The sequence below is a fragment of the Ammospiza nelsoni genome, chromosome 9 (assembly GCF_027579445.1).
Source record: "Ammospiza nelsoni isolate bAmmNel1 chromosome 9, bAmmNel1.pri, whole genome shotgun sequence".
Lineage (NCBI taxonomy): Eukaryota > Metazoa > Chordata > Aves > Passeriformes > Passerellidae > Ammospiza > Ammospiza nelsoni.
In genome coordinates, this window is record NC_080641.1 from 33,877,263 (window position 1) to 33,890,040 (window position 12,778).

The following is a 12,778-nucleotide window of genomic DNA, read 5'->3' on the forward strand; positions in this document are numbered from 1 at the left end:
TGTGCCTTGTCTAGACATCTGACAAACTACTGAAGTCATTCGGGGGGGAAAAAAAACCTCCTAGTTTTTGGTAATTCGGCCCCCAGATGCTGCTGCTGTCGCTGCTGGATGGAATTTGCTGTAGAGCTTGATTCTTACCAGTTACACATTGCTCCAGCTTGGAACTTTATATGTGAGCTGAGCTTCTGGCTGAGGTCAAACACAGGGCAGCCAGTCATTTTCTGCTGTCTAGCTCTGTCAAATTGTCTTACAGGACTGTAACCAACTGCCTTGGTTGCATAAGTAAGAAAGCTGAAAAGATATAAATGTCAAGATAGCCAAGTTCCCACGGAAGACTGGTTCAGAACTGGAGCTTATATTAAAGCTCATGTTACTTACTGGCCTAATTAAAGCAGACAAGGCTTTATACCTGCCAAATGTATAAATAAAGTCTGTGCCTGCATTGTGCTGACACAGCCCCTTGATAGCAGCAATATCTTGTCAGGTGTTTTCCTTCTTCAGGGGGCTCGTTTGGGTGGGAGATGATGTTTCCCTGGAGTGGGAAGCGTTCTTACGGCAACAAACGATGAGGTCGTGTGAAATTTGTTTTGCAGCCTGAAAGAATGATTTATTTACAGTACTGCATGGTACAGAACTCACATCTCATCACCAAGCATCACCTCTTCTGCCTCTCAGCTGAATAAATCACACTTTTACAGGAGCTGACATTTTGCATTGTTTTCCTAAGAAAGACATTTTTGATTTGCGCTGTTTGATAGACTCGGCTTAATGCGCTTCCCTTTTGGGGATTATTCCCTCTAATCTTTTATTTACAGTGAATTTTTATTGGAGTATTTAGAAGTAAATGTACTTCTGAATGTACAATATGCTTGTAAATTTAATATTCACTTTCATACTTAGGAAGAGTCCCACTCCCTCCAGCACATGAGCTGAAATCCAAATGGGAAAACCTGCTGGGACCAGAATACGAAGTTATGGTATGTTTTATTTCAATAAACTACATTAATGAATGTTATTTCTTTAAATTGCAGATCTGTGAGCTTAGCATCACAGGCTGTTTATAGAACAGTTCAGTGTTCGGAACAGATCAGTAACATCAGATTTTCTTCCCTGTAACATCAGGGCTGAAATGTATGTTATAATGAGTTGGGGGATGTGTTGCCCTTTATTTTATTCTGTTTATATAGATATTATTGTTATACAAATACGAGACAGGAACAGTGATTTAAGGAAATCAGCTGTCCTGTTAAATCTGCATCACAGGAGCCACTTAAAATATATGGCATTTTTATTATTTCATTCATGATCTATTTGTTTTACTGGGCACTGAATAACAAAAGGGCTCAGGGTAGAGCTTCCGTTTTCAGAAGAATCTTACCATTTTATCTGAGGAATGAAAGAATGATTTTCAAACATGCTGGGAAAATACAAAGTAATTCTCAATAGTGTAACTTTGTGGTGCCAGTGTCTAGTAGATATTTCTTCACTTCATATTAAATAATTGCCTAGCAAAAGATTGTTTTGATGAATTGTCACGAGGAGTTGATGGAAATTGCAATTCACTTGTGCTTTTCAGTACAGATAAAAGACTCGGGACAGCGTTCTTCCCAATGCCTTAAAAAATTCTCACCACCACCAAGAAAATGCCCTGTTTGTCTTTGCAATGCTTGTCCAGTTGATTTAGAGACACTTATTTTTACTTCTTGGAGTAGCCATCGTTGCAGTCACTCTCTGGGAGATTTAAAGTAGCTTTAAGAATTGCCTTGAGAAACTCGCTTCCCCTGCTTCCATTAGCGCTCCTTTAAGATCTGGAGCCCGTGTGAGATTATGTACATGATGCAATAAATCTGCTTGGCTGCCCACTTCAGTTGCTTGCTATTCCCACCCTTACATTTCCAGGGGCTGCTGTTACCTCCCTGAGCACCATCACACTTTTCCCACAGAGGATGAAATCCTGCTTAGGTGGTGAATCCAGCCATTCCAAATGCTCCTCCAGCCCCGCCGGTGGTGAAATGTCAGCAGTGACAGTGTTAACCATGGAGGTTAACATTTCACTGATAGAAAGGAGCTCCATCATATCACAAAGTCTTCAGTGATAGAAGGGAGCTCTCCTGCCATCCCATCCTGAAAGTCATTTTTTGGTTCTGGTTGCCTGTGTTCAGCAGCAATGTCCATTTTTGAGTGCCACCCCAGTCCTTGTGTCAAACCATCCTCGCTCAGCCCCCTGAACTAAGGTGCCTGCAGGGATCTCTCAGGAATATTTATCTTGGGAGAAAATAGCTGTTTGTAGAGAGGGGTTGGTGGCCCTGGTCCCTTCTGGTCCTTTTTGGTGCAATGGAAGGAGCTGAGATCCCAAGCAGGGACCGTGTGGTGTCAGGCTGAGGAGCTGCCAGTCATAAATCCATTTAGTTACATGCATGGACATGAAATGGGTTCTGTCTGTCAGGAAAACCACCCCAAGTGCTGCAAAACAGCATGCTGGAAGCCCTGTTTAAAACTAATCCAAAAGAAAAGTCTAATCTTTATTAAACTAGAAGTTTTCAAAGAAAAGTTACCTGATTTTTTTGCAAGGCTCTGGGTTTTTTTTCAGATCTACCAAGTATAGCTTTCCTTTTAAACACTCAACTTCAGTGTCCCAGATTCCAGCCCTAGATTGGAACTAAATGATCTTTAAGGTCTCTTCCAACCCAAACCATTCTATGATTTTGTCTTAATTACATTTAAAATTGAAGTAAATAACCTTCTAATATTACAGATAAATCTGTTCTGTTAAGGAGGGACAGTACAAGAAAACTGGTGGTGAGCATAGTCGTTTTATTAATCTTTAAAAAAAAGACACTGAAAGGATTTCCTGTCCCTGGTTTAAATAACCCACTTTCCATTCCCATTTGGTAATTAAAGTTATGCATTTCAAGCCAGAAGTTGGTGGTTAGTCTGGATGGGAGATGGCTGCACTATAGCCTGAGGTAACAACTTAAGCTGTCATACTTTCAAATTCTGACTGGCAAGGCCGTGTGGGTATTTGTGTCAAACATAATGGCATTTTGTGCTTACACAGGATTACTGAACTTAAACTAAAATTGGCATTTGGGCTCCAGGAATAGGATAATATTGGAGTCTGCTAATGGTGCATAATCACCACATTCCTACTTGGAAATGTTCTGTGCCTGAAAGATTTTTCTAACATTTGTTTAAAATTATTTTGCATCAATGTGACATTGTTTAAGTACAGTTTATTTTACTCATGAGTTGGGGTTTTTTTTGCCAGAATTTCGTCGTTCTGGTAAAGTATTTATTGTCCCGCTGTTGAAAAATGTTCTGATGTCCAATTTTTAGGTTGTGAATGTGGATATGCCCTTTAAAGACGACTCAGAGCTCCAGAAGTACTCAAAGGTAAGGCTTACATGGTGGTTTCCTTCCTGGTGTATGTTGGCAGAGTAATCCTGGGAGGGCAGGACACAATTCCAGATGTGGCTCAGGAATTCAGTGGTTTTGTGGCTCTGTATTTTCCAAAAAACGGCTGCCAATATTCTGCTTATCTCCTGGACTGATCCAATACCTTTTCATAGCACAGGCAAATGAACCTTTTAACAGTTCATTACCAAACCCCCAAGCAACAAAATACACCCTCAAACCCTGAATTTTGGGGTGTTTAATTGCAGAGAATGGAACTTCGGTTGAAACTCTGCTGAACAACTTTTTTTGTCCCACAGATAATTTTGCTGTAGTGATTCTGGCTCAGGCAAAGGCATGTGTAATTCATTTAAATGGTCAGATCTTAAATTTATTTCACTTCCAAGAGATTTTCAAGATAGCTGTGTTAATATTGTGGAGAGGAGGTTTTTAGAGGTGATGCATTTATGTGTTTGTGGGGACACCTCAGTGGGGAAGGGCCAAAAAGTCATAATTGCACATGGCTCTGAAGGAATGCTGTGGATGAGGGGGTTGCTCCTTTTATTTGAATATCCATAATATTTTGGGAAGCAGGACAATTCAGTGTTTGAACTCCACTAATAAAAAGTCAGAAAATGTCAAAACTGAAGGAGCAGCTCCTGCTGATCATCTCTCCTCCCCAGGTTGCCATGATTTCTCCTGCCTTTTCTGGATAGTGTAGCACTTTTATTCTACTTTTCCTGATATTAGCAGATTTAAGGCACTGAGGGTTGGAGCTTCCCTAGAGAAAAAATTCCATATTAGGGAGTCCCAGTGGGAAAAGGCTGACACAAAATTAGTGATTTCCCCTTGCAGAAAAAAGGATATCAGTTTTAGTAACTACTTACAGAGGACACTTCAGGGATATTTTTTCTGCCTCAAAGTAGTGTAGCTCCCAAAGGAGTAAGACAGCTGAAATTGTGGTGAGATTTTAGGGCAATTATGGAATTTATTTTACTCCTTGATTTATTTCTATTTCTTTTATTTTTGTTTTGCTCCAGCCCCATGGAAGAGGGGTGGGAACTGGATGGTGTTTAAGGTCCCTTCCAACCCAAACCATTCTGTGATTTGTTGACAGCTCACCTTTTGGGTGGTACTTCTCTCTGTGTTTTTTCCCATTAAGTTTAATTATTTGAGAATACAGTTCAAATTGCCTTTCCCCCCAAGGAACAGACTGGTTATTTTTATTTGTGCAAACAGTTTGCAAAGAGAAGTTACGGACAGTAACACAGGAGAGGTCACTGTGAACATTTAATCATCTTGGTTCCATTTGGTGAGCTGCTGAATCCTAAATCTGTTTTTATCCTGGTAGATAAAGATTTAGACTTAAATACATATTTATATTTATCTTTTGGCAGCTGTTACCCATCCACACTCTGAGATTGGGAGTTGAGCTGGACACTTTTGATGGACATCATTATATCTCATCCATTGCTTCAGATGGCCCAGCTGCAGCTCTTGGTCTTCTGCAACTGGAGGATGAACTTCTGGAGGTAAAAAAATAAAACAAAAAATAAAAATTATTTATTTCCTGTTTGTTTAGCCTTCTCAAAATTCTTCTCTTCAGTTCTAGCTTGGCTGCTGTGTGTGCAATAGAACTAATATTCCAGATTAGTTGTGGAAGCAGAGTTTTGCTTTGGATTTCACATTCATTTTCTTCACTGTTCCCTTCCACATTTATGGACAAAATGTCAAATTCTTGTGACCTCTCAGTGACTTCATGGGTATTTTTTTCTGAAATGTTTTAATATCAGTGTCAAGAGTTACAAGGGCAGGGATAATATTTGTGTTGAATTATTTGTAGTGCTGTGGCTTTAGCTTTTGTGGTGGATAATCTTTCTGAATATTTGTCACCCCTAAAACATTTGCAGCAGTCTTAGGAACAGTGGTTTCAGTTACACAATAAAACTTTTGTGGAGTGGTGAAAGATATTTGTGTGTATGAGCAAACACATCAGTTTGTTTAAATGTGTGTAAGGAGGTATTGGGGCAGCTTTGGAGTTATCAAGAGTCACACCAGACCTATTTTCTCAGAAAAATAATTATTTTATAAAATTAAAACAGTTCCTATTTGTGTGTGTGTACATGTGTCCATTGGTATCTCAGCCTGCAAGTGAAAAGACATTAATTTCTTATTGCATGCTTACTCCTTGTGGAATATTTTGATATTGGAGGCCTTTTTTAGTGGATGCAAAGAACATTTAATGGAAACAGAATTAGGCATTCTGAAAGATTGATTTGTTAGGTGTACAGCTATTCTGCTTTTACTTCTTCACCCCCTAACATCAAAAATTCATACTGATATCACTAAGACCTAAAACATTTTCTTATTGCTTAATGGAGGAAACCTTGATTCCTGAAGGAAGGGATTAATGGAATGCTGGAAGTGTCATTTAAATTGCTTGGCCACTAAACAAAAAAAAAAAAAAAATTATAGAAAAAGCAATAATGCAGTGCTGTAGAGTAACTTAGGAAACTTTAATTGTGTATATTTAACAGTTTTATGTATTACTCTGTACTCGGAATTAAGTTCACAGGTATGCCCAGACCTAGTGAGTGTAAATTTTTGCTGCTCTGGAGTTGGGGAAAAAAACCCCAAGAAAATAAAAATGTGCTCTGGGGCTAAAGCTGTAAGTGCCAGGTTTAGCCCAAACTGTGTTTTTGCAGCCAAGTTATAAATCCCCTTAAATAGGGGTTTGCAGTGGAAAAAGTGACAGCCCATTCCCCAAACAAGCAGCCTTACCTGGCCCTGATACATTTGGGATTAAAATATGATCAGCAAAGATTTTCTTTGTTTTTTTATTTTTTTTTTTCAATGTACAGCGAGGTTGAATGTTGATTATTTTTAATGATGTGTTTGAATTATGACAGACAGCACAATGCCCCTCCCCTGCCCTTCATTTCAGCTAATTCCACTGTGTTCTTTTTGAGGAGTAAATTGCTTTTTTGTGCCTTTTTGTTGTGGCATTTCCCTGCTGTTTGAGGGCTGATGTGCTGAACGGTGGGTGTAGGGCACCTTGCCCGGGTGAGGCTGATTTCTGGCAGCTGCACGAGGAGAAATGGGAGTCCCCAGGTGTGCTGGGGGTGCTCAGCAGCTCTCCCCATCCATCACGGGGTGCTGGGAAGTGCTGGGAGCTTTCCACCACGCTGCCACTCCCCAAGCATTAAAAAATCCTTACGTGTGGACCCTTCTGCTTAAATAATTAACTAATGGGCGAGGCTGATAGCTCAGCACTTGCTGTAATTCTTGCAGAAGGAGCCCAGAGCAGTTTGTCTTGCCGTGGTGGAGGCCAGCTCCACCACTCTGAGTTTTTCTGCTTGGCTGGGATGTGGAGTGGGAGAGGAGCTCTGTGGTTCCCAGCAGCCCAAACTGTATTGACACTGCAAAAAGCACAAAGTGGGGGGAAAAACAGAAGTGATCAGGAAAAAATAGAAGTGATCAGGAAAAAATAGAAGTGATCAGGAAAAAAATAAAAGTGATCGGGAAGCAGATGTTGGCTAAAGTGGGATTGCTGTGGAGCCTGGAATTAGATTGAAGGGAGATGTGGGAGGTTTATGGAGAGGCTCTGCCTCAAGTGCCCAGGTACAAAGGTGTGTCCATGTCTGGTGAGCATTCCATGCTCTGTTTTCTTGGATCAGGTGTGGGCTCCTTTGCAGTGTGGGCATGGAGGGAAGGGCTGAAGGTAATCCCCACTTGCTGTGCCTTGGTTCCTGCTGGGGACTGGCTTGGATTCCCAAACCCGTGCCTGCACTCCAGCCCTGTGGGCATTTGGTTGTGAGAGAGGCTTGAGGCAGCGTGGAAGAAATCCCTGGGGTTGAGTCCACAGCAGTGATTGGGTTAAAACCCTGCTCTTTTGGGGCTGCAGTGCTGGCTAACACAGGTGATTTATGACTCCTGCTGTCCTCCTATTTATGGACACCCCTGTGGTGCAGAGAGGAACCCTCAGGATATAAAAGGTTATAAAATAGGTAAAAGGGGATGAATCCCTCTTGTTTTCCTGCAGAAGTGGAGTCACAGAGTGACAGAATGGTTTGGGTTGGAAGGGACATTGAAGCCCATCCAGTCCCAACCCTGGGACATATTCCATTATCCCAGGTGCTCCAAGCCCTGTCCAGCCTGGCCTTGGACATTTCCAGAGATGGGACAGCTGCAAAAAAAGTTCCCATTTTTAAAGCACCATTATCTATCTATCTATCTATCTATCTATCTATCTATCTACACACCCACCCATCTACCCCCCTGCCTATCTTACCATCTTATCGCTCTATCTATCTTATCTCTCTCTCTTTTTTTTTTCTTTTTCAAAGTCTGTGGTTTAGAACATCCATTAAAAATTATCTGTTATCACAATCTTGAGCTTATGGTATAGTAAGCCTGACCTTTGCCAGGCCTTTCTGGTTAATTGCTTACGGTAATTGGCTTATTTCTGACTGTACAAACGTTCTCACCTGTTTTCTGTAGGATCCGTTTTAGTTTCAGTCACTTTGTTATTTTGTCACATTTTAAACTGGCAAAGTTAGAATCAGAGAATCATTAAGGTTGGAAAATACCTCTAAGGTCATTGAGCCAAACTTTTTAACTAATTGTGGTTCTGACTTCAAGTTTTTTGATCGGAGCTCAGGACCTGTGTTTGCTTAAAATATTGGGGAAATACTGGGAAGAATATTGTGGGAAAATTATTTCTTTTATCTTTTTAAATTCAAATACATAAGCCTAGCACTGAGAAAAGATCCCCAAGAGAGAAAGAGGTGAGAAAGAAATAAGAATTCTAGGAAAGGTTTAGGCTTGGAGAAGCAGTGAGCAGAAAAGAAGTTGGAGGAAGCTAAAGAGACACGATGCAGCAGTCAGTAGTCACAAGATCTTGGAGATGAAGTTTTACAATAATGTGTATATTGTTCAGAAGGATATGTTAATAAAACTGTGCAAGCTGTGCCAGAACCCCCAGGTAAAATCAGACTTTCAGGCTCGGGTGGGGAAAAAATGTACGGAAAAAAAAAAAAAAAAAAAAAAGAGAAAAAAAAAGATTAAAAAAAAGAAATAATCTGGTGGGTGTCCTTGAATTGTCCCTCCGCAGGTGAACGGGGTGCAGCTGTGTGGCAGGTCCCGGCGGGAGGCTGTCACCTTCCTCAAGGAGGTGCCTCCCCCCTTCACCCTGGTGTGCTGCCGGCGGCTCTGCAGCGACGGCGCCGAGTCCTGGGTGGACGAGCCCCCCGTGGCGGCAGTGTCCCCTCCAGAGCCACAGGTAACCTCCTCCCGCCCCGCTGTGTGCAGAAGGACAGTAAATTCTGTGGGGGATCCCCTGGGTTTGCAGGGGCTGGTGTTGAGGAGGTTCATTGTCCCGGGAAGACAAGGTGGGTAAATCACGGCGCCGCTTTGCTGACTGCACATCCCATCCGTCATCCCCGCGCTTAAGAGGTGAGTGAGAGCTCTGAGTTACACTAAATCACGTCCTTGCCACCATTAGCTGATTGCTTCCGTGTTCTGAGTGGGTTTTTATAGAACTGGGGGGGAAAAAAAAAATAAAAAATTGAAACTTAGAAGTTTCTTTCCATCGCAGGAGCTTTGGAGTCTCAAAGCAAAGCCTGACACTTGTGGTTGCTCCTGTTGGCAAAAGTGTTTAGAGCTTGGCTTCTCATCTTTTCTGATTGCCTGGCCTTTCTATTAGCTGTCTGTGGTTAAATCTTTCATGCTATTTATTTTTTCCTTTATGCATCTAATGGGACAGCTGAAGTTCATCAGCGTGTAACAGGTTAGTAATATTCTAACAATTAATTAGACTAATACACGGGTATTTGTGTGCCAGGTTGGGCTCTGATGCTCCAAACATGGAGGCCTGTGCCCAGGGGAGTACTCAAGGCAGCAAGCTGGAGAAAACTCCATTCATAATGCTCGGTGAAGTTTTAATTCCATAAAAGGTCACATTTTAGGGCATGTATGCATCATTAATAATCAAAATATTGAAGGAATAGTGTTAGTAAAGAGCTGAGACAATGCTTTTTGAACCAGAGCTTTTCTTTTCCAGGTGAAACCTGAGGAAGACTTGAACCCTGAGGAGGAAGAAGGGGAATTGGCATTATGGTCTCCTGATGTGAAGGTTATTGAGCTGGAGAAAGACAAAAATGGTTTAGGATTCAGCATTTTGGACTATCAGGTATATTTTTCTGTATAACTAAATGCTGAAAATCCCTTTGATCCCTTGTCTTGCACGGTGCCTTAAAATGTTTTGTGATGTTGATTACTGAGTAATGGACTTGACACTTGGGCCTAGGAACTGTAGGGAAAAGTAATGTATTTTGGGGCCAACTCTGTAAAGTATAGAGTGTTCTAAATCTCTGATTACTGGACATGATAAAGTACAAAACCTTTAATCAAACTGCACCCCATAACTCTGAGTTTAATGACTAAATGTTGGGCAAGGTTGGTTTTTTATGTTGTATTTTGTTCTAACTTAGAATGGCTTTTCAGCTGTCAGAGTGACAAGTGAAGGTTCTTGGGTATTAGTTGGAGATGATTATATTCTTAATTGTTAAACTCCTTAGAAAGTGACAGACAAGTCTTTAGTTGGAGGGAAATGCTACTAAAATTAATGAATCCTTCTTTCAAAAACCCTGTCTTCAATTAAATATGTAGAAACTCTCAAGATCTGTAGTCAGAATGAAACGTTCTTCATGTTTCCAGTCAACATGATATATTTTTTTAAACCTCCAGTCATCATATTTATAAGGAAATAAAATAGCTGGATCACTCTTTATAATAATATACACATCACATCTGAGTGCTGCCTAAACATTGTAGTTTAATGAAATGTGTTCAACTGTTGTACATAAATGTCAAGTGATATAAAATTCACTTTTTGATACAATAAGGCAGGAATTGGGAATGAATTAGAAGGGAAAAAAATATTTGAAGTATTATGCAAACCCATTAATTCTATATTTTAGCAGTGCGATTTAAGATTACTGAAAATAGATCCTGTTAGTCATTTTAGCTGACACATGTTGTGTTGCAGTGCCAGCTCTACTCTAGAGTTGCTGGGAGTCTTTACAGAGCAGTAATACACAGATTTGCTTTTAAGTTCTCATATAATCAGAATTAATGAAGGCTTTAATAGCAGGCTTTTTATTTACTTATTCGCAGATGCAAATACACGAGCAATGTTGTGGTACTTTCAGCTAAATTTAAATACATTCTAATCAATTCTAAATGAGTGGTAAACCACTTAATCTCAGATCTTTATAATTTCAAGATATTTATGTATAAAGTGTATAAAGTGTGTTCTTTTGTTTGGGATTTGCCTCTTAGATCTTTTACACTTTTCATCATCTGCAGATTAATTTTTATAGAGAGATATCTGTGGCTCTGTGTGTGTGTTTATGTAAATACATCCATCACATCCTTGAGTGCAAGGCAAAGAAAATAAATAATTGTCCATGCTACAGTGGAGGCAAGGGAAAAAAAAAAAAAGAAGCAAAACCAAAAAAACTGTGTGTGGTTCCTGGGAGAGTGTTTGGAATTCTTAACACAGACTTGCTGGGAAGCACAGAATTACAGCAGAGTTTAATTGTGCCTTAAAGGAGCTGGAGACCCTTCTTTAAAACATGAAAGGTGTTTTTTTAGGCACATACTCTTTGTTTTACAAGAGAAAATTCAAGCTTTATAATGGCAAATGATACTGCTTGTGCTGTGTATCCACTGCTGATTTTGCTCCATTTGAAGAATATGAGTTTTAAATATTTTTTAGGTGTTTTTCAATGAAGATGGGTCTTGCCATGGCCCATCTTCATCCTGAGTGAGTGACCAGCCTTTCTAGGATGCCACAGTGCTGGTGGAGGTCGGGTGGGGAGGAAAATGCTTTTGGAGGGAGATTTTGTTGGCAATTAACACACAAAACAAGGAGTGGCTCTGTCCATCCATTACGGAAATTCAAGGAGTTTGGTGTTGCATACCCGGCTTGGAGGAGGTGATGTGACTGTCCTGGGTCTTTCAGATCCAGTGATTTCTGTAGCTGTTGCCTGAAATGGCACTTCAGAAACACTGGAGGGGCTTCAGGAAGCTCAGTGGGAATAGAGGAGTGGCGTCAGGGTTAGAAAGTGCTGATGCTCTATTGCCCCAGCTGACCTTGCCCCACACAAAAGGGGAGCAGCACCTCTGAAATGGTGGATCCCAGTGAATCCCAGCCAGGGTGGGACTGGGGCTGTTCCCTGCAGAGTTCAGGGAGCTCTGGAGTGCTGCTCACCCATTGCTGACAGCGAGAGATGCCAGAACACTGCAGGAGCACAGGAATGCTCAGCAGTTACACACCAGCCTGCTCCCAGCGCTCTGCAAGTTTCTTCCCACTTGCTTGCAACCACAAAGCTTTTTACCTTTCCATCCTAAATTAAGTTGGAGAATTAGACCTCGTGCTGAACACTCCTGTGGTATATAATTTATAATATTTGCCATTTTGTTCCTCAAAACTGGCTGCATGCTCAGCATAAAGGCTGCTGTGCCTCAGTTGTCCTAAGTGCTGCGCTTCCCAAGTCATGCTCTGCAAAACAGAATTAATAAAAATTCTTTGTGAGGCAGAATAGGAGTCTGAGTACGTGGAAAACTGAATGCTGAGATCGAGAAAATTATTACTCTGGCATATTAATTTTTAATGGGCTGTCTTTCTAATAATGTTTCATCTATCAAATAAATGATAAGCACATCCCAAGTGACTTGCAGGATATTCCCAGAAATGTACAAGCATAATTCCAATGCCTATATATTTTAATGAACTAATTACAAATTAATTATACCAATTATGCATAATCAATAGTATTTCTACTTTGTCCTGTGTTTTCTTTTGATTGTCTTTAGGGATTTAAGGGCTTAAAACAGAGCTTAAAACTTCCTTTTTTTAAGGTTCATTAAACTTTGGGGTAGAGTTACCCCTTTTGCTATGGCAGGATAGTATTTATATAGGATATTCTTCATTTTCCTGTGGTCTCTGTGTACTAAAAAGAAACCTTTTTTTTCCCCTTTGAATGTTGTAATTTGTAATTATGTTGTAGGAAATGTAAAATTTTTGAGAGCACTGCTCTGCTGGCAGCATGGTCAGTACTTGGCGAGGGGAGAGGTGGATGGGAAGCTGATCTTGTGGATTCCTGAAATGATGGATTTCACTGGGTTTTTTTTTTTTTTTTTTCTTTTATTTAAATAAGAAACACTGAGGACATCTCAAAATGAAATCTCTTGAGTTTTTTTTTTCTCTTGTCATCACTGTGTTGGGAGCTGGTGAAAGCCCCTAGGCCAGGCACAGCGTTTCCTTGCTGGTGCTGTGGTGGGAAGGCTGCAGAGGTCTCCTGGCCATATGAAATCCGTG

At 40.6% G+C, this 12,778-nt stretch overlaps 1 protein-coding gene across 3 annotated transcripts in view; it reads left to right on the forward strand.

Annotated features, from left to right (window-relative positions):
• The window catches only part of PATJ (PATJ crumbs cell polarity complex component), a 138,183-nt gene that overhangs the window by 18,173 nt on the left and 107,232 nt on the right, over positions 1 to 12,778 (forward strand). For all 3 annotated transcript variants that reach the window (XM_059478360.1, XM_059478362.1, XM_059478363.1), the window contains exons 11-15: positions 901 to 977; positions 3,337 to 3,393; positions 4,791 to 4,925; positions 8,507 to 8,674; positions 9,455 to 9,583. In XM_059478360.1, the coding sequence (XP_059334343.1) occupies positions 901 to 977; positions 3,337 to 3,393; positions 4,791 to 4,925; positions 8,507 to 8,674; positions 9,455 to 9,583 (566 nt within the window). The remainder of the gene's footprint in view (positions 1 to 900; positions 978 to 3,336; positions 3,394 to 4,790; positions 4,926 to 8,506; positions 8,675 to 9,454; positions 9,584 to 12,778) is intronic.